Source organism: Triturus cristatus, chromosome 4_1 (genome assembly GCF_964204655.1).
Source record: "Triturus cristatus chromosome 4_1, aTriCri1.1, whole genome shotgun sequence".
NCBI classification, from domain to species: Eukaryota; Metazoa; Chordata; class Amphibia; order Caudata; family Salamandridae; genus Triturus; species Triturus cristatus.
The window spans coordinates 811,176,266-811,200,692 of NC_140585.1; the positions used below are offsets into that span (position 1 = coordinate 811,176,266).

Here is a 24,427-nt window from a genome sequence, read left to right on the forward strand (position 1 = left end):
AGATTATGTTGACGCCCCCTTCCTTTGGGTTCGGTATCAGCTCCAGAATCACTGTAAAAAGTAGCAGATTTCCAAACTAAATCCACATTTGGAACCTATGGAGGAACCAGTGTTTCTTGATTTGCTGTCCAGAGCATTAGCCAAACAAAAGCCTTAACAAGCATTGGCATAGCCAATTGGTCTCGCCTTTGGGGTCTGGTAAGTGTTTAGGCAGAGCTATTGGCTTTGTCAGTGTCTTTAAGCTATGTTGTAGACTGTAGAGCATCGTGGGTGTTGTGTAACATGTTGAAAAGTTATAATAAAAACGTATTTTAAGCATTTTTGTTACCTTATATATAACCAATAAGAAATGTTTTAAACTTTGAACACATTTTTGGATCATAGTTTTTGTATGTGTTTAAATAATTTTTAAAACTAAAGTGTTTTCATAATTTCATATTTAAGACCTCTGATGTTTTGATGCTTGGTAGTGTGTTTACGAGCTTAAGTGGCCCATTTACTGTATTAGATTGCTAAAAAGTAGTCCAAAGTTACAAATTGGGGCAGTTTAGAACTTACAAACATACATAGAACTGTTGAGCCATCGAGATCTTTAAGGTGAACAGATCAGGTTACTCAATAGTTAACTTAGAAGCAGACAAACTACACACTGCACATCATTTAAAAAACCCAAACAAAAAGAAATACATTAAAACCATTGCCTTTCATACCACTACAACGCTGGGATAATGCACCCCACCGCCCCTCCCCCCCCCCCCGTCTCTGGGAATCTGAGGAATCCCAGAAATGTTAACTTCGGGCTCTTAAACAGCATTTGGGAGGAGAGCAGTAAATCTTCACCTTGCACGACTGTCAGGGAGCTTTAGCAGAAAGATTGCAAAATACCGTTTAAAAGCTTCGATAACGCAGCCTTTGCTAACAGCACTAGGCTACAAGAATGATACACGAATATGCTGGCGGGTGACGCACATGCTATAGAGTTATTTCATTTCCACATGCAATTTAATTTGTGAAGATGAAAGTGGACTCGCGTGACCCAATCACTCGCATTGTGTTTTGAAGAAGAATGGTAATACAGCATGACAATTTCCAGTAAAAGCAAACATTTTCACCAAGCCCCCTTCTGTTGCGCCCACACACACACACACACAAAACATAGTAAACGAATGCTGTTAAGTGTGCTGATTAAAAGGCATGTGACTTTTATTTCTAACGCACGCATGGTGCAAAATGACATTTGCAAAATGTCAGAAGTGAGCTCAGTGGAACCCCTGAATAAATAAATGATCTGATAGAGACTACTAGCCAAGATTCCTTAACGTAGAATTATCCCCAGGCGTGAGACTGGACCCGGAAAACTTTCTTGCCCAGCATCTCTGCGCGCCGGGGGCGGCACCTCGCAACTCCGCCCCAACGTCCTCCGCGGGCGTGATGTCAGCGAGGTCACATAAGCCCCACCCCGGCGCGCTGACGTCAGCTTTCTTTTCCACGTGCAACGCGGATCCGGATCTTGTTCCTGGCCTGTTTCAGGCCTTCTTTTTCCGCTTTAAGCGTTTTCTTGAGAAAAGTGTGCGAATGCCTTCAAGACGTGCTCGTCTTGCATGCGCCAGATGTCGGTGACAGATCCTCACCCCATCTGCATGTTGTGTTTGGGGGAGCACCACGACTCCACGGACTGCGAGACGTGTCGGCAAATAAGCATTGTCCTTCTCCCAGGCCGCAAGGGCGTCGCTCACCTGTTGGTTGCAGTTTGTCCCCGAGGGCCGGTCCCCGGCCTGTTGGGGGCGCAGGTTCTCCGCGGCTGGTGCGGCCCCGCACATCACCACCCTATCCGCCGTTCCCCTGCACGGGCGCGACCAGAGCCCAGATGGAGGCCTATACGGTGGCCTTGCAGGCCTCTTTGGCTCTTCCCTCTTCCCCTTCTCTTCCTGAGAAGTCTGCGGATCCCTTGCCGCATGCGGGGACTTCTGCGGCGTCGCTGGAGGCTCCGGCTCTGACAGGTTCGGCTCCAGGTTCTGAGAATGTGGTGCCGTCGGGGTGTGGCCCTTCGGGGTTCCCTCCTTTGGACCACGGTGCCTCTGCCTTGCCACAAACCTCCGCGGGGGTCCCTGTGGGTGTCGCGGGAGGTTGCCGGGTCTCGGGCCGTGTCCTCGAGTCCCCCTCGGTCCCCAGGGAAGGTGGCGGCCTTGTCAGAGGCCGAGATGACGCCACTCAGGTGCTGCTGGCCCTGACGGCACCGTGGGGGCCAGCTAGGGGTCGGGGCGTGTCCCTGGGCCCCCCTCGTCCCTTCACGCAGGCGACTGCAATCGGAGGTCGAGTGAACGCCTTTTCGGCGTCCGTCCTTAGCCACCGCGGCTCCGACCCAGCCCCGGTCTCCCGCGCCGCGTGTTGTGGCGGAGGTCGTTCCGGCGTCCCCTTCGACGCTGGTCGACATTGACCTAACGCTGGTGGCGGACTCTATGTCGCCGTGCCTGCATAGGGTGGTTGATTCGTCTTCGGACGCCCCCTCTTCTCCAGAGATTCGGCAGCTGTTTGTTTCATCTTCTCCGGAGACGGGTCGCCGTGTCGTTTTTTTTTCCCCGGCGTCTTCCAAGGACGGCTCTTCGCCGTTACCACACCAGCAGTCTTTGCCGGAGGCACCTCAGGTTCCCCATTCATTGGTCCACCCTCCCCCTTTCCGGGCTTGGCCTTTCCTTTCTCCGGGTGTGTTGGGGGACGGCCGCCTTAGCTTGCAGCCGTCGCCCACGGAGAAACTGCTTTCCCCGCCGCGGGGCCCTACGGAGGTGAGTGCTGCCTTCACTCGGACTGTTTCCGCGGCTGCGGGAATCTTACGCATGGGCGATCCAGCTGCCCATTTCCCCACGGATCATCTGCTGGAGGTTCTCCATCAGGGCTCTGGTGGTCGCGAGCTGCTTCTTCCCTTCGAGGCTTCGCTCCACACTTCTCTTTTGGGGGCGTCCTGCCACGGGGGACCCGGTACCCCGGCCACCTCTGCACCGCCACCATCCTGCCCCGCATGATCCGGTCTGTCTTTCCCTCCACCCCTCCATCAGGGGCCCTCTTTTACAGACTGCCTTCTACTCCCTGCCATCTGTGTTGTCTTCCCCGTCACGGGAGGCCCGCTGGTTAGATTCCTGGGGGCGCAATATCTTCGCCCCCTCCAGTGCTGCTTTGCGGGTCCTTAACACTCTTTGTTTATTGGCTAGAGCCACTTCTTGCTTATTGGATTCGGCGGAGTTCCTTATGTCTTCTGCTTCTCAGGAAGGTGCCTGTGTTGAGCTGCGGCACCATGTGTTGGATGGCCGGGAGCTGGCGGCGTTTATTCTTCGCTCGGCTCTGGACGTTTCGGAGATGCTTGGTCGTACCATGGCTTATTCGGTGGCCCTTCGTCGCCATGCCTGGCTTCGGGATAGTGTATTCCCTGAGAACGTTAGAGAACGACTGGTTGACCTTCCCTTTGATGGTGCTCTCTTGTTCCACGCCCCTGCGGATTCTTCCATTCAATGGTTTCTTGCGGGGCTTCGCCCTCCTCCTCCTCCTCCTCCTCCTCCTCCTCCCCCTCCCCCTCAGTGACCTGTATGTCAGTCTGTGTTTTGGGAGGTGTTCTTCCGTTGTTTTCCTGGGGCCTTGTAACGCGTAGCCCTGGTTGTGTGTTCTGTGTGGTTCATGTGCCTTAGGGTCCTTTTGTTGGGACCTTGGTGCTGTTGGCTGCTGGTCCAGCCCTTTTTTGACTTGTGGTTTTGGCTGTTGGTAAGCCCGGTAGGGCCTGAGATTAGGCCTTCCTTGTCTCCTCTCTTGGCTGCTTGGTAAGCAGTCTGCAGATTTTTCTGCATCTCTTACTGTTTTGTCCTCTGCTGTGGAACTTTTTTCCCCAAGAGGTGTTCCCATGGTTCTTGGGACGTAACCTACCCTATGTGGGGTACTTGTAGCTTTTGCATAGCTCTGTCATGTGCTGGGGAGGTGTGGTCACCCTTTTTGGGCTCCGTGGTGTCACGGTATGTCGCAGGTGCAATTTTCTTGCCAATTCTCTTGGAGCAGCTTGCACTGGGTCCGTCCTTCTCCTTGTCGCTACGTCGCTCGGCCGGTCTGGCCTGCTGTCTGCGGCATCGTGTTGTGGCGGTTCCGCACTTTTTCCTGTGTTTTGGCCTGGTCCTCTGTCTGCTGCTCCAGAGGGTTTGGTTTTCTTGACCTCTGTGTTTTGGTGGCCGGCTTGGGCCCGTCCTCCGTCTCTCTTTCTCTTCTGCCAGTTCCTCCACTTCTTCGTGGGTCAGTGTTTGTGTTCCTGGCCCGGCCCCTCCCTTGGGGTGTGCCCTGGCCCTCCCTGGCCTCTGCCTTCGGCGGGTGTCTGCCTGGTCCTGGGTGCGCGGTTCTGTAGTGTTGCCTGTTGCTGGCGGCGCATGCCCTTGCAGGGCTTCTTGTTCTACTCCACCGTTGTGATCTTGATGTGTTCCCTTGCTCCCCTGTCTCTGGTTCCGCTGGGGCTTTGCGAGCTGGTGCTTTCTTATTCTGCCTGTGCTGTTGGCGGTGGAGCTGTTCCGACCTTACCCGTTGCTTGCGGCCAAGGTGTATTCAGCCCTTCTCTCTCTCTGTGCATGTGTTTCTTACGGTGGGCCTTGCCTCTGGTCTACCTCTTCTCACTGGGTTCGACGTGGACCTTGTGTTTCTTAAGGTTTTTAGAGCGCTATCTGCCCCTGCGGGGTGTTGGGCGCTCTCCCTTGGTTGGGCTTAGAATTTCCTGGCCTTTTACTTCTTGTTCTTGTGCCTGGTGGGGAGGCTCTCTTTCAGGCCCATCTCCCTTCTGGGTATGGCTAGGGTATCTATTTTACGTTAAGGAATCTGCGGCTAGTAGTCTCTATCAGATGTACAAGTTACTTACCTTCGGTAACGATGTATCTGGTAGAGACGATTCTAGCCGCAGATTCCTTCACGACCCGCCCTTCCTTCCCGTTCTGCGAGGACCCTCAGCTTGGTTTTCTGCGCTCGCCTCCCTCTGGGGGGGCTTGTCTTGTGGGGGTCCTTTCATTTTCTGTCTGTCGGACTTCCCTCCAGCTGGGTTCTCTGCAGCGCAGGGCCCTGCTGTTGCTCTTTTTCCTTTGTTGTTACAATTTCTGATCCCCTTGCGGTCTTCTATGCTGGGGGTTCTTTTGCTTGTCCTTGGCCTCCTGCTGCTTTCGGAGGCACTGGGCCTCCTTGACGGTGTAGTCTGGGTGTGGATTGCTGTTGCTCCTCTGTTCCGGACTTCTGGCCCTTTGCTGTGTGGTCTGTGGTTGAAGTCTCTCTCTCTTTCTCTTACAGCGCTTTCCACTGCTTGTGCCTCCAGCCTGGCTATTGCCTTGGCTTGCACGGTGGTTCCACAGAGGGGTGCTTTACTCTTTCCCTGCTGTGGCTTCACTGATGTGGCCTTCTGGTACTTTGGTGCTCACTGGTGCTAACGCCTGGCTTGCACATTTCTTCCTCAGAGGTGGTCTGCTCTTTTCCTGCTTTGGCTTTTCTGTTGTGGCCTCCTGGCGCCTCGGTGCCACCTGGTGCTGTTCCTCACCTTTTGTCTCTCTCCCTTTGTTTCTTTGGGTTTTTCGCACACTGTTCCCATGCTCTCCTCAGTTTTGTTGTGATGGCTCCGTGTTGTGGCGCGGAAAAGTTCTCCAAAGCAAACTGACGTCAGCGCGCCGGGGTGGGGCTTATGTGACCATGCTGACGTCACGCCCGCGGAGGACGTCGGGACGGAGTCGCGAGGTGCCGCCCCCGGCACGCAGAGATGCTGGGCAAGAAAGTTTTCCGGGTCCAGTCTCACGCCTGGGGATAATTCTACGTTAAGGAATCTGTGGCTAGAATCGTCTCTACCAGATACGTTGTTACCGAAGGTAAGTAACTTGTACGACAAGTGGATGAATGTATTACTTACAAGTGAAGGGCATTTTTTGTGAAGTAATCTGGGTACTATATGCTAATAGATCCCTCCTAAGTCACCACTGTCGCTTCGCTGTATTTAAATCGTGTTTTCTCGTTAGCCTGTGATTATGGGCATATCACTTCATTTCCCCGTGCCTAAAAAAACAAGCAAAATACTATGATTTGAAAACATTACCACCAGGTTGTGTAAATATTAAAAATAGCACATAATTGTAATGACCAACACCTGCACGCCCCACTCGGGAGTCTGCTATCAGAGAGAAATGACTAGCCACCATGATGCCACATGGGTCATCCATCTCTGTATGCTGTGCTGGTACCGACATATGATTAGGGCTTTCTCCCTTGGACGTACAAAATGCTATTACTGTGGAGTATAGTTACCCTGACATGCAAGTGATACTGACACCTCTGGAGTGCACCCGCTGAGGCTCAACAAGTCCAGGGGTAATTTACCATGGGAAAAAAGTTTGGAAAAATGCCGCCTGGTAGGATCAACAACAAACGTGCACAAACCCAAGGAAAACCTCTGGTAAACTCAAATCTCGCACTGCTAAAGAGATGAGGCATCACAAACGAGTAATTAAATCACATGGCCCTTTTAAATAGGAAACCCTTCACCACTTACTAGTAAACCAGCAGGGAAGCTCTCTCCACTTAAACAGAAAGCGCGAGGATCGCGCTGGCCCAAGGAATAACTCTTCTCCTTGGACCCAACTTGGCTGCAGAATATGTGCGCTGGCCTGGGAACTATTTGGACCAGGGCTGCACTGCTTGTCTGGGATATTGTGCAGCAGCTGGCACTGGGGTGGAAGGCACATTTAAAAGGCCCGCTGTACCAGGTCACATGATAAGAGAATGAGCAGTGTTGCCATCTTGAAATGTGTTAATGCCTATGAATAAATATAACAGCCTGCCCTCCGAGAACAGCGCCTCTGACATCAAAGCGCAAAACAAATTAAAAAAGTACACAGCCATATTGACACAATGTCACTACAAAAAAAGGATTTGTACATCCCTGGGTGGGTTGCACTAACACTATTAATGCAAGTGACAACTGAAAGTAAATAAATAAATACACAACCCACTTCCTCCATGTCTCCCACAGCCACTCATGTCCCAATCACAGTGTTGTTTTAAAGAAAGCAACTAGGAACCCTACTTGGCTAATGATCTGAATTAATTTGTGACTACAGAAACAGAAATAAATCTCAATTGCATACGTACAAAATTCCACCTGTTTGCAGCATGCATATATCCCAGTAAAACTCCAGACAGCCCAGCAGCCCTTTGGCTGAGTCTGTACAGCGAGTTACCGAAGTGCAACCATTAACATGTGCAGAAACCTTAATGTGGGCTGACTGCTGCACCCAGAGGCATCACGAAGCCAACAAAGGGTCTTAAATAAAAAGCTATCAGCAATCTTTGCAACCTCGCTCTGCAAAAACAATAAAAATGTAAGAGAAAGAAAACCAAGCAGGTCTGGGAGAAATTTACAAGGGAGACAGCTGTATAAACAAGTAAACTATTTCAAATAGTAAACAGGCTCAGTGTTTTAACGTTATTAGAAGTTATTTTGTATAAAGCGATCCTTCAAGTAAGGGCTTTAGTGGTACAAAGTGGTTAAGGAGGCTGCCGTGTCAATGGAAAAATAAATGCACTCAGTGTTTGAAGTAAAATATTTCGTAAAGGAGGCTGCCATGTCAATGGAAAAATAAACGTGCTCAGTGTTTCAAGTAAACTATTTCATTAAGGAGGCTGCTGTGTCAATGGAAAAATAAACGCGCTCGGTGTTTCAAGAAAACTATTTCGTTAAGGAGGCTGCCATGTCAATGGAAAAACTAGGCAAGCACTGGTGCTTGTGCTGGCATCCACGAGAGCGAGCAGCGGCGCGCAGGCCATACGTTTTCAATTACCACGCGAGCCACTACTCGCTCCTGCACATTGGATGCCAGCACAAGCACGAGTGTGCTTGAAAAGCAGGAGACCGATTTCAAAAGGTCATCTCCTAGTGCAGCGCATGCGCGCTGCCTAGGCGAGACCTAAAAAGGAGTCTCCCTGTTTTTTCAAAACATTACTGTATGTTTCTCTTATAGAAGAACATTTTAATAGATAGTCCGACCCAAATACTTATCACTCCCTACTTCACTAATGCCACGCGTTTGTACAAGGTTTCTAGTCTCAACATTCATAGAATTGATGTCTCTTGTTCGTATTCCTTGGTTATTATGTGCGCCCCTGTCTTCTCCTTCTGTGCAGGAACTGCAGCAGAGGTAGCAGTTGTGTCCTCCTTGATTACTTTTCTAGGTGGCCTTGTGAGAATAACCCTTTTTGGGTTTCTTCATTAAATCTTTAAAAACATGCTATTTGTCTTCTGCCAAAACATGCTATTTCTCTTCAGTCTAGAGCGGGCAAGTGGGGAAAATGGTTCCTGTACACCACTGGGATACCGAATGTGATCAGCACCATTTATAAACTCTTCCTTTAACTACCGAATGCACGACGATGCCTTACCAGTGTCAGATTGTGCCCTTTGCAAATGACCAATAACCCAAGGTTGTTATGGTTTGGGTGTTTCAGAAACTACACTGGTGAGAGATTTCAGAACAAGCTTGAAGACATTATGCTTCGTGTCTTTTCTCATTTTAGTGAGCGACATCAATATCAGGACCATAGAAAAATATAGCAAACCTTAAAGTTTCAAATTCTGCCCACCTCATGGAATACATTAGTAAATATAAACTGTTAATTGGCAGACATCTTTGAAACAGTGGTTGCGGTTTCCTTGCAAAGAAGAGCAATACAGCTAAGATTTGTTTTTAGCCTGCTCTGTAGTCTGTACAAGAAAATAAGAGTGAGACAGATGGAGCGACATACTTATTCACTTTTGGGGGGCAGGGATGCTGGGTGTACATACATTTTCTTAAAGTTTCAGGACTCCACCGGACCATTATAGATGCAGTCTGTTATACTAAGAATACTCATCCTCAGGCTTCTGACACAGAATTGTAAACAAATGTAGCAGAACTACGTATCTTTGTATTCTGCCCCTTTATGAAATATATTAGTGGGTGGTACAAACCTCCTCCCCGATTGGTTGCATTTAATCTTGTGTCTTACCCACCTTCGTGTACACAAGCAGAGCATGAGCTGTGGAAAGACATGGGTAAACAGTCTGCCGTGCTTTCCCATTCTCACGTCCTCTAAAGTGTTTTTAGGTCTCGCATGCGCTGGTCTGGTGAGACATTTAGTGAGTGGGCTTTAGAAATCCGACCACAAGCTTTTGCTTGTGGCCTAAAGCTTGCGGTTACGCATGTGAGCACACGCACAGCCGCCATCTGCCTTTCCTATCTCTTCCTCATTAAGCGGCATGCGCCATCTGGCTTTCCTCGTCATGGCTCATTAGCTCTCTCTTCATGGCTAATTAAACTTTCAGCGCGCTCCCTGACAGCCGCAGTCCCACCCCTCGTACTCCTCTTTTGTTCTTCGTGCCGTATTTGCTCTTCTATTTCCCCATGCCTCATTTGCTCCTCTTTTTCTCCCGCCAAACGACTGCCAAAGATGCTACGCCCCCACCGTCAAAAAACCCGGAAGGCTTGCACAAATAAATGCCCTCCAAAGGGGTGAGAACTGCTTTCCCCATGAGGTCCCCTTAGTCTCACCCTGTAAGTGCCTCTGCTGTAGTCAAGGTTGCTGGGACATTACTGTGCGCTTCCCTAGTTCAGCGCCTGTGCCCCCCGTTATCTCCATTGCTTTTGCAACATTCGAACCGCCCCCCCCCCACCCGGCCCTTCCACTGCACACTCCCGTATTTACATCCCATATTGACAGTTAAGGTTCCTTTCTTGGGTATAATGCCAGGAGGCAACGCTTCTTATAATGGTAGCTCCCAGTGACCCTAGTGAATGCTTCCTGAAGCCTGATAAGTAACTATTGTGTGCAATACTTTGCCTCAAATGTATCACTGGTTCTTTCTATGTTTTGCATGTAATTTTGTGTCGCAAATTATGTAATGGCATTTTCGCATCGAAATCCCAATTAAATGTTTTTTTTAAAAAAGGAAACATTTAATATTTTGTATTTAAAGTATGCAACTGAGTTGCCACATCTTACACACTGCCTCACAAACTGTACCGTTCACCTCTGTAAAATTACTAGCTGCTTCAAAACACCCCTATAAACTGGACCTGTTCTCTACCTGAAATTTACAAACACACCGGAAATAAGAAAAAAAATAAGGAAACTGAAAGTGTTTCAATCATTGCGAATAACCGAACAGAGGACGGCAAGGCAGCTTGGAAATCCCAGGACTCACGTGGGTTACTCTGCTATAAGAATCCTAAAACCGCCTTTTGTGCAGGTGTTTCGTATTTTTATTGTTATATAAAATACCGAAAAAGCCCACTGTGTGCTCTAACAGAATCTAATGTCCTCGACTAGCAGTGTGCTTGTCGAGTTCACTGCGGTTTATAGTAAACACGCTGCTCTCACCAACTCGTTAGGAAAGAAAAGTACTTCGATTTCTGTATGACTTTCACTGTGTGTAAAGGACTACACGAGGAGACATTAGATCTCTTAAGTAAATCCCCTGGGAAGACGGGCGTGTGGAGAGTACAGAATGTGCCGATCCGCCTACCGGTCTAGGGCCCAGGCTTGTCTGTTTCATCCACTGGAACTGTCTTTCACAGCGTTACTGATAAACTGACAGACACAGGGAACAAACTACTACTAATAGCGGAAATACAAAGCCGGAGACTGAGCAAGGACACGCTTTACTTAAAAGAAATACGGTACTGATTCGCACATGTGATTAAGAGATGCCGACAAGAGCTATTCCCGTCTCAGCTGAGCATATGCACCCCTTCTACACTATAAATACACTGGCAGAGGCCTCGGAATAAAACCAGCAAAAAAAAATAATCTGAAAGCACGCACTAACCCAATAAAGACGATGCCCAAATCATGCCCCGCACCTTACCTACGGACCGCCTAAAACATTTCAACGCTTGCACCGTCTGTCTTTACTTGTTAATCTTACATTTTCACGTGCTTGTTTTTCTTTTTGTCCACTCTCCCGCTTTCCTTTCCTTTAATTCCTCTTGTATTTATTTTGCGTGGATCGTTTTGCTTCATTTTTCGTTCCAAGGGACATTCATTTCAGCCATTTCCCTCGTGTTTCTAATGCACGTACAGCGCCCCCCTCCCGTTCCCAATGGAGCTTCAAGAGACACAGTGGGCTACTAGATAAGGTGTGGCATGCTAACTTCTAGGCGCTGCAATCCAGCATATCGTTTGTCAGACATGAGCTGCCTTTTCACGAGGGCATGCTTTTCGGTTTCAAAGACTAGTATTAAATGGTGGTGCTTATAAAATCACATCTCCGTTTTTAATTTGATGCTTCCCTCAAGCTATCACCCTTACATTGGGGTTGTATTCGATATGCATTTGGACCAAACAAAGCAGGATGTATGTTTATATAGCGCTCCATGCACCCCTGCCTTTTTAAGCGCTATTAATAAACCATGTCTATGACCCATTTTAACGGCGCTCAATTAGGCGAAAAGTCTATGCTTACTCTGCCTTATACGAATTTGTGCCTTTTAAATCGTTGCCACGACCGGGCGAGTTTCAGCCCGCTGAACCATCTTGCTGTTAATTTACTGGAGGTAGTCTTTTTGTGTTCTCTCCCTACATCTGCTAAGGAGGTTTTGAGGGAGAATAGGACGTCAGCCTACACCATCCTGGATTGCTACTTCCGTAATGAAGATGCCTCGAATGTAATGGTAATGTACGCTTTCCATTAATCTTAGAGAGTGGAGGAAGAGGCATCCTCTGAATCATTCTCAGTCCATATCTCAATATTTCCTCCCTCATCTTAAATTTGATAATTTGGTTGCGAAGAGGATAATCAGTTAGAAGCCGAAATTTAGTTTCAATTGCAAGCCTGATCATGGCACAGTTTGTGTTGCAACCTTTTTCGCTACTTATCTCCCGTCAAATCCTAGTGCTAAATAGAAAGTGGTCATGGCGATCATATGACTTATGGACTGTGGAGTAAAACATGAGATCTATATTGTGTGGAATTTTTTTTCTTCATAAATCCACTTCTTGAAAGTGAGCGGAGAACCAGCTACCACTGTCAAACTGTTAGTGTGGTCTGCCCTCTATTGTGCCCATCACAATGTTCATGCCACTGCCAACAATTAGGTCATCCTGAATGTACTCCATAGCTGTGGAAATGGTTAGGAATGGTTCCTTAGAACCAGATACCAAGATATTATACTCTTTCAAGCCCAGTTGTATTATTATCCTTCGCATCCTGGCAAACTTATCTGGGAAAACTGCTTTCATGGTCACTGTAAATACAGACTACAAAATATGGCTACTCCCGCTCTCTTTGTGGTCGCCGAAGAAAAGTGTAGTAGACACAAGTATACACCAAAATATTTCATGATTGCCAATCTTTTAGCCGGTGTATTTTATATTTTGACATTTAGGCTCCAAGCTGAATTTTTGCTGGGGTGCTATGAACTGTGACTCAACATTCAGCAACACACTGCAAAACCCATTCTGGGACTGGTTTAGGAAAGTGAAACCTTCTCCCACTGCTAGACTGATATCGGAGTGTGTCGACCTTCCCTCCCCCCCCCGATCTAATGAGCTACTATGCGTAGTAGTAAACAGTAAGCGAACCAAACTTGAACCCTCCTCATCACCTGAGCAATGTCCAGTAGAAAATCAAATGAGACAATGGAGTTTCCTGCATATACCAAATTCATGTCTTGGACCGGATAAGCCTGTAGCTTTTAATTGGACTCCATCTTGACAAGCATTGGCATAGCCAATAAGTCTTGCCTTTGTGACCTTATAAGTGTTTAGCCATACAACGGTTGATGTTGTTGCACCAAGGACATTGTGCTGCATAACTAAATACTTTTAAGGTCCCAAAAGCGAGACCTATTGGCTATGCCAATGCTTGTTTTGTTTTTAAACTTGTTTTGTAACATTTCCGCCACCTTTTATGTAATATTTTCTAGTTGTGGTATTATTTTTGCTTCAGTGTAAACGCCTTGTGTCTTATCATTAGACAACTTTGTTTTTAAGAAGGAAAACTAAGACATTGAAAAGAATTATACGATACCAATAGTCCTATTCATTGGCGAGGTTATGAATCACAAACTTGCTTTGTAAGGTACATGCTACATTTCTAATTGGTATTGGCAATGTTCGCATCTCTCAATAGTATGGTATCGCATTGCTCTGTATTGTGTATACTCACATCTGTAGGTTTTGTTGTGTAACTTCTTTATGGCTTTGATAATCATGCAGACCAGACACTGTGTTGGTTGTTGCTTGTATGCGTATGTTATGGATTATTTATTATATGCTTTGCTTTGGGGGGCAGCAGGGTTGTATTCATAGTATACAATGAATACCTGGATGGCTTGTCCCTATGCTATAGTAGATCTTGTGTGTAACAGACAGACTGAAGGCAGATGTCTGTGATGCTGAGTGTTGTGGTGGTGCCATGAGTTTCTGCCATACCCATTAATTTGTGCAGGCTGGAAGGCATGGATATAATGGGTAGATTGGGGTTAGTCAGTGGGAACGGAGGCTCGCTTGGAGTTCTAAGAGGCGTAAATGTGGTGTTGTGATTGGCACATTCCCTAACGGTTGGCTTTTTGAACTTGGTGATGTGGTGCATGTAAAACATATAAATTGTGCTATGCAAGTGTGCAATGGGGTCTGGTGTTGTGAAGAGGAGGCAGAGTATGACTGTTCTCTTGAAAGTAACAGTTTGGCAGTATATCAACATTGGAAGCAGTGGTAGTTGTTACACATGGAGGAACGGTAGGATCGAAATGCCAAGTTGTTAGTATTTTGACACAGCCTGCTTGATTATTCATCTGAGGTTTTATTGAATAGAATATCACACATAATAAATTTAGTCCTGGACTACTGGTCAGACACAGCTCTGAGTACCACCTAAAAAAGCAATAAGATTAGCACAGTTGCACAGGTCAGTAGTAGAGATTTCATGTATTTGTCGTTTAAAAAGTGTAGGCAAGCTATTTCATTCATTCTGCTGGTGTGTGACTTAGTGTGTAGTAGCATCTGCATTGGACATTAATACCTGCCTTTTTAAGTGTTTTACTATTGTGAGAAAGGAAAGAAAGTTGTTTTATTGCCTTCTGTGAGGCCAGCTATCAGAGATGGTGCACACAAGCATGTGACTTGTGTTCAATAGTTTGTGGCAAGATCTGACCAATGTTGGTTGTGGAAATTCTGGTCTTGCTCTTGTGAGTGATGTTGATTGCCTAGAAACCAATATGGTGGGTGATGGTTTACCAATGGAGATCATTTGAGTGAGGAAGAAAGACATGAGATGGTCCAACCAGTGCGACACACTACAGTAATATGCAGGAGAGCATACAAGCTGTCTTTGTCTCTAAAGGGGGCTAGAGAGATTGTGAAATGTGTGTGGTGTAGAAAGTTGTTGAACTATTCAGGATGGGTGCTTCATCTCATCTGCATCAGCTTGTGTTTTTTTGAGGGCATTGTAAACGAGATGTAGACACATTTCATGCCTCTGGAGGGCCTGTTCTATCTTGAGGTAGGACCATTAGATAATGTGTTTTAAGGAGTTGCTATAATTAAGGGCGAACGTCACGGTGATGAAAGTAAGGGAAGACTTTATTTGAAAGTAGCCTTTAGTTGATGAAAAAATGACTTGCCTTTGAAAGCAATGCTTCTGGTGAATACATAGTCTTTGTGCAGACTTTTCCCTTTATGAATTATCCTTTTAGTCAGGCCTGAAAAAGCTTTTTCACCCGCAATCTCTCTACAGTGCCATCAAGCAGGTTCACCCATGTCACCGCCTCCAGACATGACAAGACAGGTATATGAGGCTCCAACTGGTACACTGGTATCAGTTCCTGATATAGTTTCAGCACGTAAATACGTGTAAATATATTGGAATCTTATTTGTTACACCACTAATCCTCAGGGGAGAACTGTGAGGAATCGGCAAAAATATTATGTATCCATAGGAATTATTGTTACTGAAACTAAGTAACTTTATCTTCTGAAGGACACAGCTTCCTGTGAATTCTGTGAAATGAGTCCCAAAGCAATACTCCCATGGCTGCAGGGGCGCTGGATAGCCCACAAAATCATGCAACATAGCTCTGGAAAAGTAGCCATCAGTACACACCTGTGATGTGCAATAGTAGTGCTTGGGAAAAGTATGTAAGGGTGACTGTTAGAAATGGAGGTCTCTAGTTGGCAGTGGTTTTCTCCTTTGTCCAAGTAGGGACTCTTCTAGTCAGGGTAAGGGGTATACACTTATAAAGTAACCACTGCTCACCTCCTTGGTAGCTTGGCACGAGCAGAGAGGCTTATATCAGAGGCAGTATGTAAAGCATTTGGGCACACATACAGTAATACAGTGAAAACACTACAAATGGACACCACACCAGTTTAGAAAAACAAGTAATCTTTATCTGAACCACACAAGACCAAAACCACAATACAGTAATCAAAATGTATTTCTGATTACTTCTGATTATCCATAGCAAGCTATAGACTCGACACTTTCAACACAAAGTACCTTGAATGCGTCAAAATCATAAACAAAAACAGCTGCAGGGAAGGTGATGTGTTTGTTCCTTATGCCCAGGGAAGGTGATGCGTCGTTCCTTACGTCAGGGGAGGTGGTGTCGGTTCCTTACTGCCTTGCCGGGGAGGTGATGCATCGGTTCCTTACTGAAGGGGAGGTGATGCGTCTGTTTCTTAATGTGCAAGGAGGTGATGCGTCTGTTTCTTACTGTGGCCTTGGTGTCCTTGTAGATTTGGCGCCCGAGTGCGATGCGTGGGTATCGGGGATGCGTCGGTTCCCATTGCGGTAGCAACGGCACTGCGTTGGTCTCTGCAGCCACGGTTCAACGATGCGTTGGTTCTTGCAGCCGCACAACAGGGCCTGTGTCGGTATTGGAGCGGTGATCTCGGACTTCGTAGATCGGTGCGCGCGATTCGGCGTGCACCGATTTCTCCAGCCGCGGGCAGGCGCTGCGTCGGTTTCTTCAGCGGCGCGATGCGTCGAAATTCTTCCCCCATAGCGGCGATGCGCCGAAAACAGGTTCGGATGCTTTGCACTTCTCGTAGTTGCATCTATTTTCCAGCTCCCAACAGCAGGAACAACCTCCATAGGCCCAACTCAGAAACAAGCACCTCTTGGCAGGTCAGAACTCCCAGCAAGTAAGTTCAGGGGAGCTGGTGGTGATGTCTTTGTGTCCCTGAGACTTCAGGACAGGAAGGAAGCTCTACTTCAAGCCCTTGGAGATCTCCCTCAAGCAGGGGACACAGCACACAACAAAGTACTTGTCCTTTCCTTGGCAGAAACTGCCACTACAGGCCAACCCCAGACAGCACACAGCAAAGGGGCAGTACTTCTCCTTTAGGTTCTGCAGTTCTATGTGGCAACGGTTCCTCTTGAATTCCAGGAAAGATCTAAAGTTCTGGGGTATGGGCCCCAATATTTATACAGAATTTGCCTTTGTTCTCTGGCGGCAGAGAGGGTCTGTGCTCAGCCAAACCCAGTTCTGTCCTCTCTGGTCCAACTTCCTGGCAGGAGGTGGAGACAGCATTGTGTAAGGCAGACCAGGCCTATTCGGGTGCAAGGAAATCTCCTCCCCCTACTCTAAATGTAGCCCAGGTCTATTCAGCCCAGCCCAGACTCATTCAGGAAAAGTAGGACACACATCAACCCCCCAGTGGCTGTCTGAGAAAATGCACATCCCCAGCCCCTGTCACTCCAAAGCCAGACAGTCAATCCCCAAACCAGCAGAGGCACACAGGATGGTTAAGCAAGAAAATACCCACTTTCTAAAAGTGGTATTTTCGAACACACAATATAAGAATCATCTTTACTAAAAGATGCATTTTTATATTCTAAGCTCAGGCATACTAAACTACATCTTTCTAACTTGTCCCAATGGGAAGTTATACTTTATAAGATGTTATAAATAAACTCCCATTCTATCCTATGGGACAGATAGCTTTTTAATAGTGAAAAACTAAATACACTGTATTTTACTATCAGGACATGTCACACACATCAGTACATGTCCTACCTTTCACATACACTGCACCCTGCCCACAGGGGTACATTGGGCCAACCTTAGGGGCGACTTACATGTAATAAAAGAGAAGGTTAGGACCTGGCAAGTGGGTGCACTTGCCAAGTCGACATGGCAGTAGAGACTTCACGCAGCTATTGCAGTGGCACATCTGAGACCCTTTTTAAAAGGCTGCTTGTGTGGGTAGCACAATCAGTGCTGCAGGCCCACTATCAGCATTTGATTTACAGGCCCTGGGCACACACAGTGCATTGTACTAATGACTTAGTAGTAAATCAAATAAGCCAATCATGGAAATACCAACCCATAATAACAATTTACACAGAGAGCATATGCACTTTAGCACTGAACAGCAGTGGTAAGAGCCCAGAGTCCTAAAACCAGGAACAAAAACAAGAGGCCAAAAAGCAAAATGTTTGGGGATAAACCCGCTCAAAAAGCCAGGTCTAACAATGACCATGTAGCTACCCATAAGATGTATACAACCGGGACGCTGCTTAAAGGGATGTGGAGGCAGCCGTGGCACTAGTGGAATGTGCATGAATGCACTCTGGACTATCTTTCTAGGCCGAGATGTATCAGATCTTGATACACGGGATGACCCAACAGACCGTACTCTGTTTGGTAATTTCTTTCCTTTTCTTTGCACCTGGTGAAGTCACAGAGAGCTGCTATTTACTCTGTTCTGTCACATGCAAAGTAATATGACACCGCACATCTGGGGTCTTATCAACTTAACTCTTCTATCTCCTTGCTGGGGTGAGAAGGAAAGAAAGATTGATGCCACCAGAAATGCAGATACCACCTTGGGTAAGACGAATGGGCATGCACAAAGTACTAGATTATGAGAGTCTAAAACTGGGAAAGGTAGAGAAAGTGAGAGAGCCCCTGACCTTACAAGCTGAGTAATTGCCACCATCAAAACTGTTTCAAGGTACAAAGTCAAACCAGGCAACTATACATCGGTTTCAATGAGTATACCATTGAGAAAAGCAATAAAAGATTTATATCCCACAGAGAAACAATAAACAGTTGGAGAAAATCAGTAAAGCAAACCTTTTATAAAACGTGCCACATGTGGCAATCAAAACATGGAAGGTTGATAATAAAGACTTAACCCCTTGTGCGCTCATGACGGAACCAAGCCGTCATGAGCCACGGGCGGCGTGTGCTCATGACGGCGTGGTTCCGTCATGCTGCGGCTGTTGGCGGCCGCTCCTCCCACGCGGCACTAATTGCCCGCCTGTGCGGGCGAAAGAGAGTGGGCGGAGTCGTGATGGAACCACGCCGTCATGAGCACAGCTCGCCCGTGACTCATGACGGCGTGGTTCCGTCATGAGCATGGCGGCGCCGCGCTCACCCCTCACCCCCCCAGCGCTGCGGCAGAATTTGCGCCGCAGCGAAGGGGTTAAGAATAGATAGGAGTGAGAAATAACCCATATAATTAGCTACTGCCAGACCCTGCTGTACAAGGGACAACGCAAATCATGTCGCCCAGATGGGCACCCCAGCCCAGAGAAAAAGGTAATTGTGATCACTATAGCATGAACATGTGTAGGGCTCAGAGGACAGGAGGTTTAAAAGTAGGTGGCAGTAGTACAGCAAGGTATAAGGCTGCTTGAAGCAAAGTCTTTTCACCATGGGGAAGGCATTTGTTTGTTTTTTGGAAGTGAATGTTCAGACATCCAGGGTTTCCAGGAACTGGTGAGAGGACAAAAGGTGGGGATCAGCCAGAGCAAACATATGACATCTGGATGTCTTTCTATGAACCTTTGGGCCCAAAAGGATATTTTCCCATACAGCCATAATGGGGTGAAAGAGGGCCTGAATGGAATCAAGTGCTCTGCCACCAGGGAGAAGTGTTACAGAATCTCAGTCAAACTTTTAGGCGTTACCTCCATAGATTGCAAGGTCAGTTCTAAATCTTTCACAGCTTTTTGTATCACAGTTGTGGGTGAAGAAACATCTGAAGCAGAGGGTTAAGGGATGCCCCTTTTTGTCCACGTCGTTTGATTCTGTAAGTCTGGATATAAGTCAGTATCAGTATTATAGTGGGGCAAAAGGCTTTCAGCCTCCGAACTATCATCTTCTTTACAGCTGTTGTCCTTATCAGGCGTTGCAATGGGATCAAAGTCAGAACCAGTATTGGAGTCGCAACACCAGCAGGAATATCTTATTCCGTGGGGAGAGCCCAGTGTGTACAGGAATCACCCTGAACAGATTGAGCATAGCCTAATGAAAGGCCTCGACCTGCACAGTTTCAAACAATGTACCTGAAAGATCTAGTCTCCTCCTTTTTTGCATCTAATTCTTAGCCGACAACAAGGAAGAGTCAGGCATCCGGAAACAGCACCTGTACTCGGACAGTTACAAGACAGTAACAGTTTTCCATGGAAGGAAACTTCACTTTCCTATGGTGCTTTCTTTGTTATTCACAGGAAAATCTTTTAGGAGATCATTTCCTTTTGGTTTCCCTACTAGTGGGTGAAGGAGATTGCTTAAACCCACTTTCGCTGGGCCTTACGAAGAACTTGGTCTCCCATTCCTTAGTGGCCTTCAAGTTCATGGAGGCTTCTGCTTCGCGTTTGATACCACATACAGATGCCATATCGATCCAAAATGAACATCATCATTGTGATACCTGTGACAAGGTTTAAACCCTTAAACATTTAGAAGAGACATTGACCTAGTTGCTGTCGAAAGCTGAGGAATTTTATCCAAGAGACATCAAGAGATCCCTGGCCCTGCGTCGATGAGGCATGGATCAATGGGAACTGACACCATTGCATCATTTGGCACTTAATACACTTGAGTTGTGTCATGTCTAGAGGCAGAGTACCCTCTGAAGCCGCATGGAGCTACCTGGTGGTGCAGGAAAGATATTGCTTGGGAAAACACTTTCTGGACCAATCTAAAGCCTGGGTTGATAATTCATAAGCTGAGGAATGTGTGAGAAGATGTATCCATCATAATAGGTCTTCTGAGTAATGTGAAACTGTTTATCTTGCCTACCGATGTTAGTGGTTTCTGAGCTAGCCATTTAGCTTGAACATTTCTCTTTGAGGACAGAATTACATGCCTTTTCTGTATGAGAAGTGGGCCCTTTTTGCATTCTTTTTTATTGCAAATTAGTTATTTTCAAATTAATGGATACTTACACTATTTTGATGAAACATAAGCACTGTCAATTATTTAAACATTGAAAGATAAATGTACCATCTCTGAGAAATGTGCTCATTAATTCTCAAACTTTTGTCTTTCGAGGAAAAGCGGAAGTTGTACTTTCTTCATCAAATATTAATGTGTCTTTTTGGTTACAATGCAGCTTATAAGCCTATATGTATTTTATTAGAGCACTAAAATGATATGATAAAATGTTATGAATTTTGTTACAGGGTTCAGAGGAGGGTACAGTTGTGTATGTAGTGGGGACTGCTGGTCGACAGGACTGGCAGCATGTATACACCGCCGTTACCCGTGGACGTCAGCGTGTCTACATAGTAGCAAAAGAAGATCAGCTTGTCAAGGCAGTGTTTAACAAATGCCGTCCCAGAAAAACTAGACTACGGCAACGTTTAAAAGAGAAGCTTACTCTGAAAAAGGGCTGTGCTGCAGCAACATCTCATTTGCAGCTGAACCTAGAACGCATTGATCCCTACAGTTCTATGGTATCAAGTCAGGAAGAGGATATCACTCTATTGAATTCCCAAGAGACTAATGGTGAAAAAGATACTATAGCAATTGGTTCTAAAGCTCTATGTGACCAGACTAATACACATAGCAGTGTAATTGTGTATGATCAAGCGACAGACACTGATTTGGAAGCTGCGGTCCAAAAACTTGAGCAGAAGCAGATCAGCGATGTTATTCAATTTCCCCAAAGTTGCTTGAAAACTCTTCATTTGGAGAGACATGCTGATTCAGGTCACAAACTTCTTCAGCAGCCGGAACTTGAGATTTGTGGTGCCTCAGAGGTTTCAGCAGGTGGAGGCTTTATTGCTGTTCATGGATCTGGTGAGTGGGACAGAAGTCCTACCGGTGGGGGTTCCATTGCAGACAGTTTTGGTGAACTGAACGATTCTGAACTGGATACATTGTTCGATCCAGCTCTTTGTGAAGCATCAAGTAATGGAGATAGCCCTGCTGCAACAAGTGGTTTTAAGAGGTTGTCGACTGCGGATGAGGTTCCGGAAAGTCCTGCAAAGATAAGTCGGGTAAGATTCTGGATGCTGATCATCTGAAATTATTTTGTCTGTAAATGACTGTTAAGTCAGGAATCTATTCTCTGCTTTAGACCCAAACTAAATGGTGCTTTGATTTGTATTTAAATTCTCAAGTAGCTCTGGGTTACTATAGGCCCAGATGACAACACATGAATTTTATACTTTTCTATTTTTCTCATACCTGGCACACCTCACTAAGTTTCTCACCAAGGTTTTCTTGTGTGAAGTTTTACTATGTGCTCCATGACAAGGTCGCCAGCTCCTGACCTACATAATATATCATGTGCTCTATACCAAAGAAACACGTCCAGTAATAATATAGGCACAAGCTGGGTCTGTAAAGTACTGGTAAATTATTGTATAAAAAGCATCTATATTTCAAATCTCTTGTATGTATATAATACTCCTTTATTTTATGTTAATCGTGCATTTGTGGCAATTTTTTTCTGATTGTTTAAACAATTACACTCGTTTATAGCAAGGCATTTCGGGACTGAAGTCCTGTCCGTAGAGGAGCATATAATCAACTGGAGAAAACTCAACTGGTGAAAACATTCCTATGGAGCAGAAAAGGATGTAATAAATATCATCGTATAAATACGAAAACAACAGTACCTGGAGATTTTTGGGTTTATCCCAATAGATACAACACAGCACATTGAACTCTGAACTTTTGTGAACCTTTAGTGATCATGTGAACTGCAAATGAAATGTCGCCTGCTTTGTGCGCCCCCGTGGCACAATAGTATTACAGGAGGGGCCGCAGATGCTTGTGCATCCTCTTCTGTAATACTGATAGCGCTGGGTCACATGTAGCTAAGCTCTATCATGATAGGGTGTTCCCTCATTTGCATCGGGGCATAGACCCATGCAAATGAGAGACTCAATTTGCTCTTGCCCTTAAGAGGTGCACTCAAAGTGCGCCACAAAAAGTTGGTGCACTTTGAGTTATCCTCTTAAAGACCGCCCTCTGGACCCAGACATATCCCTGTAGGCGGGTACAGTCACTCACTGTACCTGCCTGCAAAGGGATCCCTCTCCTCTTCAAAGGGCAGGCAGCAGCCATCTGCATTGTGAAACACTTAGTGGCTTTGAAGCAGTCGCTTTGTATTTCACTTAAATGCGCTGCCCCAAAGGCAGCGTTGTTTCACGGCTGCATATTCTTTGTAATATAGCGCACTGTCCATGTTTGCATCACTAGTCACCTTTTTAAAAGGTGCACTGTATAAATAATGCTGCCTTTGTTGTGTTATGTTAGATTATTATGATCATATGTTGACAACGTTTTAAATACCAACACAGCGTTCTGAACTTTATTGATTATGAGAACTGCATATGAAATGTCACATTTGGCATTGGAAGACGTTTTGGTATTATAGATCCAAGACTTGCTTTGTTATTAGACACAATTATGATGTTCATATGTTGACAATGTTTACATCCTCTTTTGTTCCATATGAATGATTTTCACCATTTGAATACATTAAGGAGACACTTCACACCCGAAATGCATTGGGACAAAACACACACAAATGGTTAAATGGCAAAACTAAAATGTAAATGAGAATTGCCACAGGTGCATGATGAACATAAAATAAAAAAGAGATTATTGAAATATCAATACTTGTTCAGGAAAGATTTTACCAATATTATTGCTGCCCCACGTTGTTCCCCAACACCACCAGAGGCGTTTCTTTGAAATTCCTCCTCGGACCACCTCCCCCACTGATGTTTATCACCTGATCCCAACGGATGGTAACTATTAGAGGATGTGTCCCTTTAATCGTGGAAAACAATCCGTTACTCTAGGTCGACGTAGTTATTCCCGTCTGGGGACAAAACAGCATATTGTTTGTTTTTAGGTGAGAGGATACTAGCTGAAATCAAGATTCCGGGTCCCTGGAATCCATACACCTAAATCCAGGCACATTGTAATGAGGCAATACGTCACAAGCTAGCACTTTAAAAATAAATATATATTTCATAATATGCATATCATACTCAAGTGCCCTCTGGTCGACAAAAATCTTTTCGCTTTCCCAGTCTACTTTGTTCTCTATAAAAGGTTATTTTCTTCTTCTGGCATTAGCTTTATTTAGATTAGCGTTCACTGTACATTCATATTTTTTTGTCCAGTAATATACATAGTCAGAGTGACCTTATTAGCTGAAAGTATTACATTTTTTAACTAGTGGTAGAGGCTTGTAATACAATATGAAAGTGCTTCGATGCAGATTTCTCCTATTCCAGGTTATGAAATTTAGGCTTTATATGCCATATGTTGATCACAGACATTTCAAAGCAAACATCCTGGTGTACTGCTCCCCTTGCCTTGTGTCCAGACAACTCTACAAATAACATTAATCTGCCCAGGGCATGTTGCAGCACATTCATTTCAAGCCTGGCTTCTATCTTGTGCTGATGCTGCCACCATCAGTTCCAAATGTGATCTTTGATAGTAGATCTGCTTCCCATCACACGGGCGATTGACAAAGTGTTTTAAGTATTAAAACAACTTACCCATGAAAAATACAAAATGTAAAAAACTAAGAAGCCGGGGGCCTCATTTATGAGGGTTTGGCGCAGGGCAGTGCCACAAGGAATCTTGCAGCGCTGCCCTGTGTCAAAAGAAAAGGACAGGAATGCGCCGTATGTATGAGATATGGCACATTCCTGTTCTTTTCCCCTGCGCTAGTGCACAATGGGTTGTCATATGCCAACGCAGTCACCCTTGTGCCATGGTGCAAGGGTGGCTGTGTTGTAGAGGTGATTGTTTTTGTGCAGTAAGGGACATCTTCCTGCACAAAAACAATCACGAGAGATGTTTTTCTCTATGTGTGCTGCTGAATGTAGCACGCATAGAGAGAAGAAAAAACAAGCAAAAATAAGGATATTTCTCCTTGTTGCGCCTCCCAAACACTACCCTGGTGGCGTTAGAATCTGACACATGCCTAGGTTTACAATTCCTCATAAAACTGGGACTGGTTCAGATCCCATGGTTTTTGTGTGGGAACACCCACAGCAATACCCAAGGAACGCCCCTTTTACGCAGTGTTCTGCTTTAAAGCAGCACATATTTACAAGGCCATGAAAAACCATGCAAAGTGGCTTTGCGTGGCCTTGTAAATATGCTGCAGCACATTCCGCCACGGAAGC

General features: G+C 45.8%; 1 protein-coding gene across 1 annotated transcript in view; it reads left to right on the plus strand.

Moving 5' to 3' along the window:
- The window catches only part of HELB (DNA helicase B), a 373,513-nt gene that overhangs the window by 346,884 nt on the left and 2,202 nt on the right, over positions 1–24,427 (plus strand). The window contains exon 12 of the mRNA XM_085653437.1: positions 20,444–21,262. Within this exon, the coding sequence (XP_085509563.1) occupies positions 20,444–21,262 (819 nt within the window). The remainder of the gene's footprint in view (positions 1–20,443; positions 21,263–24,427) is intronic.